At 45.9% G+C, this 19,077-nt stretch overlaps 1 protein-coding gene and 1 non-coding gene across 2 annotated transcripts; both read left to right on the top strand.

Moving 5' to 3' along the window:
* Positions 1 to 1,982: 1,982 nt before the first annotated feature.
* smad7 (SMAD family member 7) lies at positions 1,983 to 18,810 on the top strand. The gene is made up of 4 exons (XM_077736672.1): positions 1,983 to 2,677; positions 3,641 to 3,694; positions 7,896 to 7,967; positions 17,902 to 18,810. Exons 1-4 carry the CDS (start codon positions 2,209 to 2,211, stop codon positions 18,438 to 18,440), a joined length of 1,134 nt encoding a protein of 377 aa, XP_077592798.1. The 5' UTR covers positions 1,983 to 2,208; the 3' UTR covers positions 18,441 to 18,810.
* Positions 4,943 to 5,078, top strand: LOC144211136 (small nucleolar RNA SNORA68). The gene has a single exon (XR_013329535.1). It is a non-coding gene; the product is annotated as a small nucleolar RNA SNORA68 (small nucleolar RNA).
* Positions 18,811 to 19,077: the final 267 nt, after the last annotated feature.

Here is a 19,077-nt window from a genome sequence, read left to right on the forward strand (position 1 = left end):
AGAGCTTTTCCCTGGTGACTGATTACTTCCAGACATGATCCCCCCCAGTCCCCCTCACCCCCCAACCCCGTTCCGCTTCCTCCCGCTCGTTTCTTTTGACCGGCGCCACTGCTGGAGATGGGACAATAGGGATGAGCAATTGACTATACAACCCCCCGCCATCCCAACATAGGCACACATCCCAGTGACCAAGTCCATCCCCCCCACGTGCCCCCTTCCCCCCACCCACCAACTTGCCCTGCAGCCACAACGGCGCATTAACATAGTGATGCTTGCATAGTTTACAACGCTTCCTTGTCTATGAGATAATTACACACACATGCACTAATGCAAATTCAGCACAATGGCTGTCTGGGGTTTTTCTCCACTAAGCATAATTAGCAAACTGCTAATAACAATGGTAGAGAATGAAGTCGATGTTTCACGAGGAAAAAAAATATATAGTTTTTTTTCAGGAGCATTCCTAGAAAACGTTAACAAGTACTAGGTTTTTTTTATACTGTAACATTCCTGTGTAACTTTATTAGAACATTACATTTTAATTGTTCAGACCCCCCATGTTAAGTGAAGAAAAGTAAAAAAATCCCTGAGAAAAATAGGTGCATTTTTGCCTCAATAAAATATGATCATATGATGTTGTTGAAGATTAGTGGCATAAATGTATCTTGTCAACTGATCCTTTCTTGCATTAAAAAAAACAATTTGTCTAAGACTTTAATCCAAATATTTATATTGTGACTGAGCTTTCCTATTTCATTGCAGGTTAAAATATTTTTTCCCTTTAGAATTAAGAAGTATTTTTATAATACTACATAACAGCCTCACAACTGTCTTTCTTGTAGTATATTTGTTATTGTTTTTCTTACAAATACTCTTTTTAGAAAGCCCTTTTCTATCATAGATTATTTAGTAATGTTGCACTTCTCCTCATAACTGAACTCTCTATATTTTTTACATTTACAGGAAGGTTTTTGTAGCAGCAACTTGAGCGACTGAACGTATCCTAAGCGTCCAGACGAGGGCGGCAACGAGTAAGCATACCTAAAACAAAGTTCGCCTCGTTTATATTTCTTTGGTAATGAATGAATTTAGGAAAATGTAACCCACCCTAATCCAAACAAACTACCTCCAGCAGTATTTAACTTTTTTCGTTTTAATCAGGGCACTTTTCATCTTCCAGCGTTGAATTTAAACCTCAGCAAATCCATTTGAACTGGAATGCCTGGCAAAGTTCAGTCACTGCCACCCCTCCAATCTCAAATGGATTGGACGTATTTGACCGTCAATGGCATCTGGCGAATCATTTCATGGGAAGGGGAGTATATTACTCAACGCGATAAAACTAGAAGACAAAAACTAGAAATCCCAACCGCAATGTTTCACCCACGCCCCTTTTTACCAATTAAAATGCGAATAGAACATTTCACGTCTCCTCCAACGCGTCAACTTTTTTTGGACGCGCTCATTCCCGTTTGCGCGTGCGCGCTCTGTTTGATTATGCGCGTTGGGTGTTTGCGCAACAACACAATCCCATTTCTTGTCAAGCGACAGTCTGTCTAGACGGCCATGTGACCGGGCGCGTCAATGCGCTCGGCGGCGAGGACACGCACACACAAACGCCAGGCGCACAATCCGCGTCACCCCCGCTTGGAGGGGAACACACGCACACACACAGACACAGACGCGCACATACACGCACCCCCACACGTCGGCTCGCATGCTTGTATGCCACGCACAGACTCTCCGTGTCCGCGAAGGGGAAAGGCTGCAGGACGACACAGCTCAAGGATATCACGGAGCTTCGAAAGAAAAGAAAAAAAATCAACAACTCCTCACGGTCCTGCTTTTTTGGGGGGGAATTCCTTCCTAATCGTCGTGGATTAAAGTCTCTTTCAGGCCCATTTTCACTCCTCCACGCCACGCTACGTTTTTGTAGCGCGATCCAATCCCCCTCCATGTTTGCTGGGACCGGCTAAGCGAGCCGAGTAGTGCCGACTACCGGCGGCGGCCCAGCGGAGCAGCCTCGGGCGACTGGCCGGGCTGCGGACTCGCTTCTCCGGCGTCGCGCTGCTGCAGCCACGCCGCTCCACTCCTCCGGCTCGCCGTTGCTCAGCCGCCACCGCCGCCTCCGGACTCGGACCCGGCAATCTTCATGGTTTGCGGACACCATGCCCGTTGTTTAGCCGGGGAACCCTCATCTCGTCCCGCATGTTCAGGACCAAACGATCGGGGCTCGTCCGGCGACTGTGGCGGAGCCGCGCGCCCGTGGAGGGCGACGGGGAGGCGGACGGAGGGACGCATGGCCCCGGGGGATGCTGCATGGGCAAAGCGGCCAAGGTGGCGGCCAAGTCCCACGGCGGGTCGGAGGCCGAATTGAAGGCGCTCACCCACTCTGTGTTCAAGAAGATTAAAGAAAAACAATTGGAGGTGCTTTTGCAGGCGATCGAGTCCAAGGGGGGTGCCCGGAGCCCTTGCTTGCTGCTGCCGGGCAAAGTGGACGCCAAAGTGGGTCAAGTGTCTTACTCCCTCCCCATGCTGCTCTACAAGGTGTTCAGGTGGCCCGACCTCAGGCATTCCTCGGAGCTCAAGAGGCTGTCGTGCTGTGAATCCTACGGCAAAGGCAACCCGGAGCTCGTCTGCTGCAACCCGCACCACATGAGCCGCCTATGTGAACTCGGTAAGTAGTCTTTGCAATACTAGTTACATACTCCCAAAAAGAACGCACTTATTTGTTGCAGTGCGTGCATTCGTGTTACCTGAATATATTACCTTTTCTCAGCTATATACATGTTTATCATTATAATATATTTCAAAACAGGTTTAAAATGACATTGGGTAAAACTATGTGCCCCATTTTCCCCACATACCTTAGAAATCCAACCAAAGTTGCAGTTTATTACTATAATTAACCAACCATGTAACAAAAACACCAATATAGCATACCTCCTGGAATATACCTACATAATTTCATTCAGATCCCCCCCAAAACAGAGTTACAATGTTAGTTGATGTCCAAGAACAACTAAGCAGGTTTTTGACACTTCCCCCCCAGTAGTCCACTTCAAATAGATTGGACGTCTGTCACCGTCCAAGGCAGCCAATGACTTCATGTCTATGTAACCCTATTACATGTATTTAATCTTGTATGACAGAGGTGAATCGCTCAAGGGAGAAAATAGTTACTTTTTGCATTCCATTGACAGTGACAGACGTCCAATTCAGTTGATTTGGGAACGCTGGGTAAGTTTCCGCATTTGTGTGTGTGTACGCACAAGAGAGAGGGAGAGAGGCCCCTATCTGAGTTTGTCCTAGACACTGATAGTGGCTCTCCTGGCGCCAGGCGGCCCCCTTGTTTATCTGGCTGTCAGTGAAAGGCAATAGCATGCCCCCCCCCGGGCCCCACTCTCCTACTTGCAAAGTCCTCCGAGAGTGTGCTTAAAACTACGGGAAATATATCATTATGTTAATCATTTGGTATGACGAGAATTTTCTGTTGGATTTGTTTTCTGTCACACAGCGGCTCAGATAAAAATGGTGTTGCTTGGCTGGCTAGTTTCGGCCCACATGCTTTCTGTAAGTTTATCCCAAGAGATATTTTCTTACAACTTTTGCCTTTTTTGCTTTTTTGTTGCTCATGCAGAGTCTCCACCTCCTCCATATTCCCGCTATCCCATGGATTATCTTAAACCACCAGGTGAGCTCTTAAAGATATTCTCTCACTGTCAAAATACTGTTGTGGCAACAAATACAGCATACATAAATGTATTTATATTTACACTGAATGGAAAGAGTATTTATGAGAGTGTATGTATGCTCCAAATGTCATTGTCACTGTATTTAACATATGTTTATCCAGTTTTATAGACATCTCACCATGCTCAAGCTATGTACTAGTTATCATGGAAACATTCCTCAACTGGTCAAAGACCGAAAAACTCGTGCTTGTTGGCCGCCATTGATGGCATGGCATTTTAGTGTTGTTGGTGTTTAGACTAAATTCATTGGTGTATCCCTTTTTAAACAATCAACAAGGCGCCATCAAATCGGATCAAACCAGATTGCGTTTGCCAAAAAAAGGCATGTCTGCGGCGCATATGTGCGTACATCCATGTTATAGTGCGCACAGGAAGCAGATCCGTGTTCCGCTGGGATTTATGGCACCGGAGCAGAGGCACCGAGGCAGGCCGTGCACTTCTAGCGTGGACGGCGGCCAGCTGGCTTTTGCGCCGACATATAAGCATGTTTTTTTGCCAGCGCGTCTTCGTGGAGCCGAGTGCACTTATTCACACTTCAGTCATGTTAGCGGGACATGTCTCCGGCGTCGGATGCCTGTAATGTTAACACGTGGGATGTTTTTAGCATCTTTGTTGTTTACCGTGCAGCCGCAGAGTCTTCGTTTGTTTGTCGGCCACCACGGCAGTGAGCTAGACGACGGTCGTCACCCTGGTGCCACAGAGGCGCAGAGAGTTATGTCATCGTCGACTTGGGGAGCGTCTTACATTTCAAGTGTAGTATGTCGCCTTAGGGCAGATCTTGGCCGGCTCGCCTTAACTGCCCAGATTTTTTTTTTTGTGGGAGACTTTATACCGAAACCTAATTTATTGCAAATTATTTGGAAAGCGCACAGGGCTGGATTATGAGGTATCTGGGCCCCAGGGCGTGATACTGATTCTTCATTTCAGAAATGTTAGCGCTGCAGAATTGGTTACCATAAGCGCACGATCCACTACACAAAAAAATATCGGTCCTAAAGCTAAGAATGATCTAAAAAGAGAAGGATGATTCTTCCCTGAAAGAGGAATACAAACAAAATGAGTTGTTATTTGGATGTTATGATGACCGTGAAGCTCGAGTGGCAAGCGAAACGATGCACCCTGACATTCCGGAGCGACCGTCCGTGCATGCAGTCGTGTCTTTTCCTGCTTTAGAACCACAACAAACATTGGCACCCAAACCCAAAGATCACACGGTCACAATGATGTGATTTTTTTGTATGGCGTGCAAACAGCAAAGCTTCACCTTGTCGCCTTTCTCTGACGCTGCTGTGCCTTTGAAAGTGAATTCAAGGCTCGACATGCCCAATGTCGTGCAAAACTATATCACACTGTAAGAATATGTTGACATTAAATCTACCTCATTGTTTCTAAAAGGGAATAGAAAAATGGTTCCTTGTGCTCATAAAAATTTGACAGAGAATGATAACTCTTAGCAAAAAGTTGACTTTGTAAGTAGGGCAGAAAACTGACAGTGTGCCAGCCACAACATTAAAACAACAACAACATTGCATTGTTTCCTGTTTCAGGTTTCCTAATGATAGACAAATCCAGCATGTAAAGGAAAAAAAAAACCTTTGGAAAAACCCACCAAAAACCACAACCGAATAGAAAAATTTGACTGACTGCAGCTGCCCGAATGACAACTGTTATTATAAATTGCAATACCCCTTGGAGTAGTGTTACTATTGAGGTGAAAAATGGTTTGTTGTACATTTTAAGATTAGTTTGCAATATGGTGCACTAAAAACAGGTTATGTCCCTGCACATTGTTGATCTGTGAATGTTAACGTTTGCACAACCGTGTAAACTAAGTGGGAAAAGACATGATGACGTCTTTGCGTCCCTGTTCAGGCTTGCCCAACCAAACCAAGAATAATCAAAGTTTTACATTTATATTTACTTGCCTGAGAAACAAGTTTACAGACTGTTGAGCTGAGCTAAATTCCACCTTTAAAAAAAAAAAGCTAAATAATAATATAAACACCTTCAATCCATCCATCCATTCTATTGTCCAGATTGGCACTCTTCCGATTATTACAGTATTCGTTAGACTGCTGTGACAACCACTGCAAAATATCGTTCACATTGCCGGAAAAACCTAAAAAGAATTTTCCCAATTTTCCCAATACGAATAGCAGAACCGTGACGCTATTGATAGCCCCCGGTGCGTTTTTCAGTTTCTTTCATCCCATTGGCTGCTCATTTGCGGGAGTGTGTGTATGTGTGTGTCAGTGCCGGAAAAGAAAGCCGGGGTCCAGACAATGTCCCCGCCAGACGAGCAGCTGGCTGGGGGTCCGCCAGCCGAGGAGAAAGTGGCTTTCAGTGAGTGGAAACAATAGGAAGTCATTGCAGCTGCAGCTGTGGCTCTGTATTACAACCCCCCCATCGCCAACCCACCTCCCTCTCCTACAGCCTCCACTCCGCACCTGCCCCTGCTCCCAGTCTGCTTATCAACCATTATTTATTCAGCATCACGCTAAAGACGTACGCCAGTGCTGTCAGTCAAGCTAACAACCAGCATCCCACAAGTTGAAGTAAATAGGAAGCCTCGTGCGGATACAGGAAGTGATTATGCAACTAGAGTTGGCGTGGGAGCACCACAGGAGAACCAGGAAATTAGCAGCAAGCTCAACTCTTAAATCATCTGTCACCATTTTTTTTCCGCCGTTTGTCGCCACTCAGCGGGCGCAGCTGCTGTGGCCATCACGACCATGAGGGAGTCTGCAGAGATGTATTAATAGGACAATAGGACGTAGACTGTGCCGCCCCCCACCCGAGCCTAGGGCAGCTGTCACTCACCCCAATGCCTGATTCCATCCCAGGGCTTACAATGAATGTTAATATTATTCTTAAATAAGCAAATGGTTCAAATAATCTTTTAGATTTTGGGGAGTTTCAAGGCATTACTACTACTACTGATCTTAAGAAACTTAGGATATCAAAAAAGCATCATTTCATATTTGTAAACAGATCCTTTCTTACCTGCTGGGCTCCATTGAATCCAAAAAAATAGGATTTGTCACATACTCATGACATTATTTTTAGTCATATTTTTACCAGTTAAAAAAAAAATTATAATAATAACAATCGGATATAGGCTTTGTCGTCATCATCAACAACAAAAGCCTAATTGCTTTTGGCAATATGTATATTGGAAAAAATGATTGTGAGTAAAATATTTAGGATTGAAATGATCACCTCTTTTTGTACTTGTAAATGTAGTACTCAGAGGTGTTCGCATTTTACTCCTTAATTTCCGGGAATCCAATCCCGACTACCCAGAAATGAGTTTTTACTCCTTTGCTTTAGTGAATGTACTTGCTTTATATTCTTTATAGGCTTGAACTGCATGTGTCCTCTTGGATTTAGCGCCCAACATTTTACACGCTGTTCTAATTGTACTCAAGTACAAGGAACTGTGTTTTACTACTTTTTCCTTCCCAAGTATGGAGAACTATAAACAATTTTCCTTTTTGATCCTTTCCCTGTCTTTTATGCTTACAGATTTTTGAATGAATGATAGATTGACAGCATGTAATCTGTCAAAGGCCGTCCCTGTTTTAATTTTGTTGTTACAATGACTGAAATGGCTGCTTTTGGTGTACACAAAGTGGAGGTCGGCCGTGTCAGGGTCGCCGTCTGCCGCAGCGTTTGGCGACGGCGGCGCCAGAATTAGTCCATATGAAAGCTGCTCTGATGTAAATTGCCACCTTGTTTCAGCTCTGGTGGGATATAATCCACACACTGTTTCCCCCCACGGCCTCCCACTCCCTTCCTCAATCCTGCGGTTAACTGTGAACTGTTGGCCGCTGGCAGCCAATGAAAGTGCGGGCAGGACCGGCTGGCCAAGAGGGGCTGTTTGCCCTCGCCGCTCGTTAGCACGACCGCTGCGGCGGCAAAGCTTTGCCAGCTCGAGCTCTCTCCTCCAATACCTCGATGCTTTGGAGTGATCTCCCCTTTTCTCATGGTCTATTTGGCACTGGAGTTGTACGATACAGATTATGGTAGATTATCACAGCTCCTACTTGATCATTAGGGATGATTGATTTCAAATTTGTGATTGACAGACTGGCTGCTGTCTATTTTGTGTCTAATTCTAAATCTATGTCTTTCCTCCAGATTCTCCGGACTCAGGACCTTCATCCAGTGAGACTGGGGGAACAACCTACTCGGCCCCCGTGGGGCTTTCAGGTAAATATATTCACACATGGTTGCGTGTTAAGCCAGGGAAAGGACGTTTGAGGGTGGTGTGCGCACTAGGCACAAATGCGGGCCAACTACATTGGCAAAGGCAGTTTAGGCGGAAACGAACTCTGTCGGTTCCGTTCATGTGCAAGTGAGAGAAACAGGCGCTTTTTTTCTTCTTTTTTTCGGGCCCCAGTATGGGGCTTCCTCGGCTTTCCTTTCCCATAATCCTCTTTGGCCTCCCTCCCGAGCCGGCGCCGCGTCCTCGGGCAGAGTTGTTCTCTCCGGGCCCTCAGATGGTTCTCATTACTAGGCCCTTTTAAAGCCTGTTTTATGTCGGTTGGTGTTTGCTGCCCATATCCCCCACCCCCAAGCCCAATAGCACCACTCCCACCACTCCCACCCTTGAATATTTCTCATTCTGGACAGTAAAGTCACCCTTGCGTGTATGAGTTTGACCGAATATACTTTAAACTGTGAAACCCTGGAAGTGGGGTCCTCAGGGCTGCTCACCCAAGTACTTATTCCTGAATGGAGAGCTGCCCTCCTTCTCCTCCCTTAGTTTCCTTCCTGGCATAAGCAACTCTGGAACTGGTCCACCTCTGCAAAGATGGCAAAAAAGCAGTGCCCTCATAATTTTCCCTGGCAAGCCACTACACCCCCCCCCCCCCCCCCAGTTCCTCTCACCTCCTCTGCACCCTCCCTCTGGGGCCCCGACAAAAGAAACATAGCTCTCCCAGAAGGCCTGCCGCTGACCTTCCAGTTCCCTCAATCGCCCCCTTTTTTATATTCCCCTCCAGACAGAGGAAGAGGCAAGGCGGGGCGCCAAAGAGATTTTTTTTAATCTTAGTAAGAGTTGTTGACTGCGGTACATGACCCACAAACCTGGGTGAATGAGTGAGTGAGCGAGGAAGGGAAGGAGTTAACCGAGATGCCGCGACAGTGACAAGCGCAAATTCAAAATGGGCTGCCTGCCAGACTCGCGGCTTCGTAGCGGCCTCTCGCCGCCTCGCGTCATCCGCTTGGAACACGCCACAGAACAGGGAGGGGCACTTGGGGGTGGAGCAGTTTGATTTGGTGGGTCTCAGTTGACCACAGAAAGTGATGAGAGGGATCACTAAGTGTTTTGTGAATGGAGAACGGCAGCAGGGACTTCAGTCGGACTGCAGTTTTTTTTGTTCCTTTTTAGGACAGCGAGAACTTGATACATTGTTGTCCAGATGCAAATGATTGTTTTATGATGGTTTATATATGTTGGCAGCCTTCATTGCATAGTATTTTTCTCTTCATGAACCTCCCACTAAACATTTGTTGGCAGAATTGCGTAAAAACTTAGTTACCACGGGGCATCGTTTTAGTTGTTGGTGTGCCAATCCAGACAAACCTACCAATTGTCATAGTTTAGAAGAGACATCTGCCTTATATTAGTGCATAATGTTGTTTTGTTTTCAAATTTACAAGAGATTTTACCTCTTTCACCAGGTCTTAAACCAGATGGGAAGAATCCATATAAATCTGTAGTTTCACAAAGATTAGTGCACATTGTTGCATTTGCCTTACTTTTTGTTTTTGGTATTGTGCCTAAGAATGATAGCTGAAATATCACAGATGTACTTTAATAGTACCATGATTGTTACTTTTTGTTCCTAGTTTTGGTAATGTAGCATTTTTGAATTTTATTATAACACTTTGTCAGCATTTTAATGGTTCACATTCATCTGCTAGTTGACAGATTAGCTCAACCCACAAAAAAACACTAAGTGTCAGGGAGTCCATCATAGAACACATGATACTTTAGCACAAAGGTTGCTTTTTACTACTTGTATCCACTTTTTTTGTTTAGGCTTGTCGGTGTTACATTTAGCCTTACTTTCCAGCGATTAAAACTCCCATCCCATTGACACGAACAAGGGAGGCAGAAAATCCACGTCTGTGTCTAATCTGATCCAAATTAGGGTTGTCTGACCTTCCTTGGCGGAGGTCTTTGCTGGACTTAAGAGTCCGCACTGGCTTCTTCCTCCACCCCCCACGTGGTTGCTTTGCACGGAGCCCGCGCCCACGTCTGCTTCTGTTTTTAACGAGAATTGATGAGAGGGCTGTTGAAATCCTGGCGACGCTGCCTGAATACCAGGCGTGACGTTGGCGTGGGCGGCCACGTGTGTGTGTGTGTGTGTGTATTGAGGTGTGTGTTTAGGCTTCAATTGACCAGTTTGGGTTGGTTTTTGGTGTACTTGGATCAAGTGTTTTTATTTGTATCGTGGTAACTTCTTATCAGTGTGTTGGAGGCATGCCTCTTGGTGCCACCCAAGCCTGACTGGGATCCATACAGGCTCCGATGTCACTCACTCGCACACGGGCGTGAAAGGATTGAATGACCACGGTGCAAGCCCTGGCATGCTGCCCACTGTCACACAGGCGCTTCCTCTTGTGGTGGTTTTAAATTTAGCAACGCTTTCTTGGAGTTGACCGTTGTATATTAGTATTAAGATAGCTGACGCCCCGCTCATGATTTACTTTCCCGGACCCCACAAAATGATGCGGCGGGCCAGATTTGGCCCCCGGGCCGCCACTTTGACACATATGGGTTAAATGTAATATGGTTAATCTTAGATTTTAACTATTTCACTGCCATAGACAGCGATACATGTGATTTACATTCTGACTGAGTTGGTTGTCAATAAGTGATCGCGTTTCAGCACCACGGACAGCGACAGAGGAAATATCGTAATTAAAGTTGTTACTACTGGAGGAAAATTGTTAATCTATTTATTTAGTTTCAGTATTCCGTCTGCTTTTTTTTGTCCTGTCACTTTACCCGTCACATTTTAAGTGACGGCAGCACTTTAAAAAAAGAAGGCATTCCATCCCTCTCGCCACATGCTTGTCATATTAATTAGTTGTCGTATCCGCTAGAGGTCCATGAGCCATCAACATTTCTCACGACGGGGGATTAAATTTAGTCCGGACTCATTAATTCAAACCTTCTGTCATGACGGCTAGCCTATTTTTTTTTTCTATATTCATTAATAACGGGAAGCGTAGTGTCACCCCCATAAAAACAGTATTTTTTTCACGTTTTTTTTAAATCCGGAAATTTACTTCCAGCTTGAACAGAGCGGCTTCAGTGTTTCTCCAAGTCCAAGTATTTCTGCTCCTTCGCTCTCGGCATTCCCGCCTTGTTTGGGTTAGCGGCGAGAGGAAAGGGCCGCGCAGGATATGACCTCATGTCTTTGAGCCGGCGGGGAAAAGGCCTTGCATAAAAAAAATAAAAAAAAATGCACGCAGGAAAAGCAGAAAGAAAAAAGGGACAACGGAATCTTTTTGTCAGACTGACTCACCAAAGTTCAGTTCAGGCAGCAAGGGATGAACTGTAGCTTTTTGCTTTTACTTTTCTGTGCAACTATTACATATAAAAAAACATTGACGATGATAGGCGTCCAAATCTATGGCTTTTTCATTCTTTTATTGGGAATTTAAATGAGTTTGCCACACGTAGATCTCCAATCCGCTTTTTTCTAGTTGTGTTTTTCCCCCCTCCAGTCCAATGTATGCCCCATGTTTTCTTTAAAGAGGCAAGATGGTCGTCTTTTGGGCGGAGGCCGCCTTGCAGGCCGTCCTCTGTAATTTTCAGCGGCATGCGCGAGCGGAGACGCCGGCCGGGTTCCTCGCTCCCGAGTCGTGCCGTGGCCGGCGTCTCTCATTACTCCCCCACTTCCTCTCTTTGCTAGGCCGCCAGAGCCGCCTCTTGGCAAGGGGCGACTCCGTTTTGGGTTTTGGCTTTGCTCTGTTTTCTCCACCCTGTGTCATTACGCCGCGCAAATCGAAAAAACACTGAGGTTAGGAGGAGGAAGGGGAACGGAATGCGGGACTTTGGCTGAATATTCTCTCATTTTCAGGCTTTTTTACGGGTACCTTTTTAGTAGAAGGGAGGGAAGCATTTTTTTGGAGTGTAGCCCAGAACAAGTTGAACATTGTTACTTTGGGAGCACATTCTAACACGAAAGGATAATACATAACTAGAGGTCGACTGATATGGAATTTTTAAAGGCCAACTTAAAAAAAAAAAGTAAGATTTAATCAGCTAATTTTTTCTTGGCCTGAAATATAAAGTCAATTTATCGCTCTGATATTTGGATGGACCTTTATCTGTAAACTCACATTCCTGTGCGAGTGTTCGATTCCCACGAGCCCCTGCAGTCCATTTATTCCTGATGATACCTGACTGTACTGGTTGGAGGTCAATTCAACATAGCCACGAGGGGCTGATATGCATAATGACAACAGTGCATTACGTGAGATCATGCACACACAACTAGTGTAGTGCTGTTTATTAACAACACTAAAAGGCCATACAGGCTCTACAGGTCGGCCTTTTTTTCCCACACGACCCGAACGCAACAGGGTTTGGCACAAGAGATGACACCTTCAGTGTAAATTGAGTTTGGTTCTTAGAACTGCAAATCACTTTAGGCTGGACTGAGCTGCAAAGTATTTCTTTTGATATTAGTACAAAATATGTGATCATTAATTCTTCCAGATGTCAATTTATGAAGCTGTTTTTAATCCTCCCACTGATTTTAATGGGAGTGTCGGTTACCAAGTTGGGATTTTAGTACATTTTGCAAGCAAATATCTGACCATTAACGCTTTCAAGTATCCAATCAAGACTGTTTCTATCATTCTGTTGCACTTTTGAAGCAAATTTGTCACTTCTAGACGTCCCTTGGAAATGAACTAATGTTCATTGAATGCATTTGGCCAATGTGCTTTGGGCACTAAATTTGGTGCAACTTTTTTCACCTAATTTTTAGTCCCCTGCTGTTTTTTTTTTTATATAGAACTGAATAATCACACAAAATAGTCCCTGCCCATTGTCTGCACCCACCCCACCTCGGCACCTTAACGTGCATGTGAAAGAAGTGGGTGTGTCCTGTTGTCCACTTATGTGAGTCAGCTCCTATATAATCTAATGTGATGACATCATCAGTGCTCGCCAGGCACCCGGCGTGCAACGATGTGGTGTTTATTTGTCCTGTCACCCTGGGAAATCGGGGCATCGGGGATGATAGGTGTGTGTGTGTGTATGGACAGTGTTGATGAAGTGTTACAATAATAATAAGTCAGTCAGCATGAGGAGGAAAAGAGGCGGGACATGGGAACAGAATGTTCTTCTGATGACGATGGCGATGATGATGTTGTTTCTTAGACTCTTGTGCTGATCCAGACGTGGAGATCATGTGATTATGCAAGCCAAACATTCCCGCTTCTTATCTCTAACCCCGGATGCTTCTGGGAAGAAATAGCATGTCTGCGAATCGTTGTCCAAGATTAACTGATAGTGAAAGAGGGCCACTCCCATGCCAGGCTTTTAATGTCATGAGGGCCCTCTTTACTTCCTTGGTTCTATTGGCTAATATGTGTTTTTGTAGGGGCTTTATGGAATTTGCTATGACTTGGAATGGAATAATCGGATGCATTTAATGGTGTGTTCAGTTTATTCTTTGTACATTTTATAAACCACAGACATCCAATATAGTCTTTTCAGACAAAAACAGTTTGAAATTTGACCTTTTTTGTAACTTCACAACCCTAGTATAATGTTGTAATTTTAAAATAATGCAGATTTATTTGTCAAACTTTTCTACTGTTTTTCATATGGCTTTTTTTTTAAAGATCAATTTTGCTAATCAGCCATATTTAATCAACAATATGCATATACAAACTGACTAGTTTGGCAGATTGGAAACTATCTAGCTTAACAAAAATGTCAAAAACATTGTGGTTACATACAGCCATTTATTACAAATGCAAATTATATTTTAAAGTTATCTTAGCCTTTCAAACAACATGAACACTTTCTACCATGAAGAAAAATAATTCCCTTCACCACCTTCTCCCATAAACCCATATAATATTATTTTTGCCTCACTTGACGACCAATTACTTTCCTTAATAGTTTTCCATACATTTCACTTGCGGCCGTCGCTCTATTTGAGACCGTTTGTGTTTGTCTGTGACGAGTCAGACATTTTCTTGGTAGCAAAACAAAAGAAACGCCTCCGCAGCGTGACCCTTGAACTTTTGGAATAGACCCCCACCGCAACACCCAAAGCCTGCTAGCTCGGGAGAGAGGGTGTTGACTTAGAAAATAAGGCGCCGCTGCCAAGAGTCCATTTCCTTCACGTCTTCCCCATTCCTGTGTTCAGCCGCTGTGTGAGTGCTGCGGGCGTGTGTGATGACAACGGTTGTGTGTTGAGGCAGACAGAGCTAATCATTAACCTTTTTAGACTGCAAAGACCTAGTGAGCCGACAAGCACCGCCCTCTCCTTTCTCCCTCCTTCTCTCGGCTATCTTAGAACCTAATAAAGCTCCATCGTCTAATTCAGGAGAAGTCTAGTGCGCCTTAAAATACACAATCCCCAAACCTCTGGTTTTGCCGCACCAGTGTGGAAAAAAAATAACTTTCGGGCCGCATCCCGCATCTTTGACACTACTGGTTTAATCGTCATAATTTGGGGAATATTAATTAGCACTTGTGTTTTTAATCGGACCATACTGTCGTCATCTGTTCTTTTCTGAAGATATGATAAAGAGCTAGTTTGTACGTTCCCACCGACTGCCATTTTGTTTTGCACAAAAATTATCTATCGTCTGTATCAGTCAGAATGTGTCACGCCCTCGCAATCTGCTGGTACCGCCGCGTCTACATCCTGGTTGATGTTTTCTTGCATTGTCGCCATCGGTAGACGGCAAAACCCACGCAAGACCTGCCTAGCGACAAGTGACAAAGACATAAATAGCACTTGCGATATAATGACTCTATACGTAGACCCTTATTTGTTTTTGGCCACTGCATTTTCCACAAATACTCAGCCAACGTCGTTTTCCTCCCAATCCCGTTACGTCCGAGGCTGTAGGCCAGAATGACGCGGGTGGCCGGCCGACAGGCGTAGAAGAAGCTCGACAGATGGCCTCGAGACTGCTGGCTAGCCAGATAATCTTCGCGGAGGAAAAGCGATGAGAGCAGGCGGAGTGTCTGGCACACAGACAGACAGACAGACCGACTAATGCCTGAACGGGCAGACGTCCAGATAGATGTACACACGGAAGAAGTGCTCGTCTTGCAACTATGACGGACACTGAAAATAGCGTCATATTTTATGAGGGGTGGGAGGAGGCCGTCCAAAAACCCAAGATGTTCTCTCTCTCTCTCTCTCTCCCCATGAATGTTTTGAGTATGAAGTCCGATGTGCTGTCAGGACAAGCTGTGAACAAGCTACTGACAGGGCCGAGGACCGCCCATATCGCTTTCGCCTTGCTACTAAAATGCCTCTAAGGCATATGGCACGGGTGGCCAAATCTGGTCCTAGAGAGCCAATATCTGGTCTGTTTTCCATATCTCACTCCTCTACCACATCTAAATCAAATGATCAACTCGTAAGCAAGCTGACCAGAAGCATAACACCGATCCAGATTATTTGATTCAGGTGTGTTGGTGGAGGGAGATATGGAAAAGAGACTGGATAGCAGCTCTCTTGGACTGGAGTTGGCAACCCTAGATTTATAGTAAGGCTTCTTATTCTCAAAATGAGCCTTGTTGTGCAGGCTATTGTTTGGTCACCTCAGTTTGAGCTGAAATGAGTGAGAAATAGTTAGATCGATTCCCACGTCTTCCAACTTCTCACTTTTCAGGCCAATTGGAAAGTTACTGGGGCAGTCCTTAGTATAGTGATTGATCCCCCACTACCTCTCACATGGTAAGTGGGCACTCTCCCATTTTGAGTACCCAACACACCTCCCTACTTTACCACGGACTGGCCCACTACTTTTCTATTCGACCTGAGAAGTGAGAACTCGGAAGATGCAGGAATCGACTCGACTCCCTTTCGTATGGTAAGCAGCTACTCACCCATTTTGAGCTAAGTACTGAACACACCCCTCTACTATACCAAGGACAAGCCTACTATTTTTCTGTTGGACCTCAAAGGAGGAAATTTGGAGGATGCAAACATCGATCCAGTTACCTTTTCGAATGGGCCTGCTGTACAACTACATTCCACTTTTGTCTCCCAAAATCTTGTCTCCCCACAACCCATTTTTTTTTTACAACCTATCTTGTTTTCCTTGCTGATGTATTTGTCCGCCCCTGTGGTCTTATCTTTAATCTTTGTGGCATTTAATGCGTCTTCCTGCCCGGGGCTGCGGGGAGGGGGGCGGAGTCCAGCGGGCCCGGCCGCTGTCGTCATAAATAGCGGGGTGTTTTCTGACACGCTTAGACAGGCTGCCCGGCTCTAATGACCTCTGACGCCAGGCCCCGTCTGTCCCAGCAATAACAAACAGAAAGACTCTCCAGGTCTCTACCACACACACACACACAATGATCCCTACCCCCCCCCCTACCCCCTACCTGGCAGGTGAGCGCCCCCACCAGGCTCTCCTCCGTCAGCGGGGTCAGAGACATTTTCTGTCTCTTATCTAAAAGATAAATGGCCCTTTTCCCCCCTTGCGTTTAGTCTAAGGTAGATAGTCGGGTACTTAGGCGTCCCTCCCTCCCCCTTGCGCCCCACGAGGATGGATTTACGATAAACTCCCCCCGAGGCCCCGGCTCTGACCAACTTCAAAGAACACGGCTCCGCTTGTTTTATGGGAGGCTTTCAGTCACCACCTAGCACCCCTCCCCCCGTTTCCCTGATTCCGTCTGCCGGTTCTGTGTAATGAAGGCTAATGACAGGCCGCGGTAAGGCTCGCTCGGACCGCCGCGGATCCTGCCGCATTTGCGTCTCCATTTGTCTGCGGCGGGGCCTTCCAAATTACCGCTTTACACGAAGGGGGCTCGCGTTAGATGAAACGGAAGCTGGGCTCCAAGGAGAGTGGGGGGGCTCCTTTTTTTCTTTTTTTGCTTTCGGAAGTAAACACACGTCCAGAGGACGGCACAATTAGTCAAGGACGCAGAAGTCGCAGTCCAACTATGTGCTTCCCACTCTTGGCGCCCCCCGCTCTTGCCCCCCACTTCCTTGCCAGCTCCAACCTTTTGAGGGCCGGGCGGGAGTCGCTCAGAGCCACATTGCTGCGGAACGGAGATACGAGGGAGGAGGGGGCTGGAAATTGGAGCGCCGCCAACGCCACACTTCTTTTTAACGCTCGGGGAAACTTTAGACCGGTCGGGCCTCGTTTTCCGACGCACGTGCACGCCCCCCCCGACAAAATAGGCCGGAGGAGAGAATGTTTATAGGGACAACTATAACCACTCCGACAACTGGGATGATTTCCCACAGAGTGCGGCGGGGAGATGGCGGTGACGTCAGTACGTTGTTGGCCCGCGCCGCCAACAAAAACATGGCGAGCTAGAGAGAAGATAAGCACTTTTAATGCCTGGACAAGTAGTGGAGTGCATGTGGGCACTTGCACGCCAGCATCTCCCGGTTGCCGCCTTGGCCTCCAAGAATTCCTCCGTGGCAAAAAGTGGGGCGGAGAACGCCGTTCCGTGCTATAATCAAGGAATTTGGTAGACTTTGTTTCCTTTTAAAGACACGCGGTCATCCTCCGGTCTTTGCTACCCCCGGGCAGGCAGGCGTTTCTTTTTTAGCTAGCCTGAATACAAGTTTGCCGTCCCTGTTTTTAGCAAGGGCAGACTTTTATCTATAACCCCTTGAAAATGAGCCCAATAATGCACCAAGATAGCTATCATACCAAAATGTCACAGACAGGATATATGTAGGTTCCCGCGGGCGTCTCGTCAAGTAGGCCAACTAATGCTGGTCTTTACAGAGAACATTGTCTGCCTATTTTGAAATTTAATGTAGTAGGATAGTTTTGCTTTGTACATTCTGTTGAGGATGTTTCTGAGTTGTTGTTTTGAGAAAAAAATGGTTCTATGCTTGTACTCTTCAGTAAAAGCCCCATTTTTAAATTTGCATTCTCCCTCTTTTTCTATTTCCAGACTCCCTGGCCATGCAGGAGTCCGGGGAACGATCCCGCTGGTGCGTGGTGGCCTACTGGGAAGAAAAGACCCGCGTGGGACGCCTCTACTCGGTCCAGGAGTCCTCCCTGGACATCTTCTACGATCTACCTCAGGGCAACGGCTTCTGCCTGGGCCAGCTCTGCTCGGACAATAAGTCGCAGCTCGTGCAGATGGTGCGCGCCAAGATCGGCTACGGCATTCAGCTGACACGGGAGCCCGACGGCGTGTGGGTGTACAACCGAAGCTGCTACCCCATCTTCATCAAGTCGGCCACACTGGATAACCCGGACTCGCGTACGCTGCTGGTGCACAAGGTGTTCCCCGGGTTTTCCATCAAGGCGTTCGACTATGACAAGGCCAGCAGCTTGCGGAGGCCCAACGACCATGAGTTCACGCAACAGCCACGGACGGGCTTTACGGTGCAGATCAGTTTCGTTAAAGGTTGGGGACAGTGTTACACCAGACAGTTTATCAGCAGCTGCCCCTGCTGGCTGGAGGTCATCTTCAACACTCGATAGCAGCGGCCCAACCCCCAACCCCCTCGCACCCTTCCTCGGACACTTAGGCCCACCCTCATCCTCCATTTTTTGTTTTATAAAGAGGTTCCAAACTGAGAGAAAGTTACCGCTGAGGAAGAAACGGGGCAAAAAAAAAAAGGAAAACCTTCGCACAAAAGTGACTGAAATGGATGGAAAAATAAAGAGACAAGAAATGTATTTTATGTTATATATAAATATATTATTAATTGTAAATACGAAGACATTTTATATGCATCATTATTTATGTATTGTGCAATGTGTTGATGAGAAAAAAAGAATAAGATGCACTTTGCTTAATATAAATGCAAAACAAAAGAAATGCCAAAATAATAAAAAAAATATATATACATTTATTTCCTGTTACTTTTTATATTGATGGGAGTACTTGGTTAAAGCAGGGGTAGGAAACATATGGCTCGGGAGCCACATGTGGCTCTTTTGATGACTGCATCTGGCTCTTTGCTAACAGGTGAGTTAAAATATGGAATTTGCTGGTGACAGAACTGAGATACTACATCTAGAACTGCTTTAATATTCTTCTTTTTTTTGCAGTAGACTCTTCTGGACATCTGGAATGCCTCCTCTCATTGATTAGCAACAGCAAAAGAATATTTAA

Source organism: Stigmatopora nigra, chromosome 17, assembly GCF_051989575.1.
Source record: "Stigmatopora nigra isolate UIUO_SnigA chromosome 17, RoL_Snig_1.1, whole genome shotgun sequence".
NCBI classification, from domain to species: Eukaryota; Metazoa; Chordata; class Actinopteri; order Syngnathiformes; family Syngnathidae; genus Stigmatopora; species Stigmatopora nigra.

Coding starts and splice junctions, on each gene's coding strand:
- smad7 (XM_077736672.1), top strand. CDS start 2,209: ATGTTCAGGACCAAACGATCGGGGCTCGTCCGGCGACTGTGGCGGAGC. Junction 2,678..3,640: donor GAGCCGCCTATGTGAACTCG/GTAAGTAGTCTT, acceptor TTGCTCATGCAG/AGTCTCCACCTCCTCCATAT. Junction 7,968..17,901: donor GGCCCCCGTGGGGCTTTCAG/GTAAATATATTC, acceptor TTCTATTTCCAG/ACTCCCTGGCCATGCAGGAG.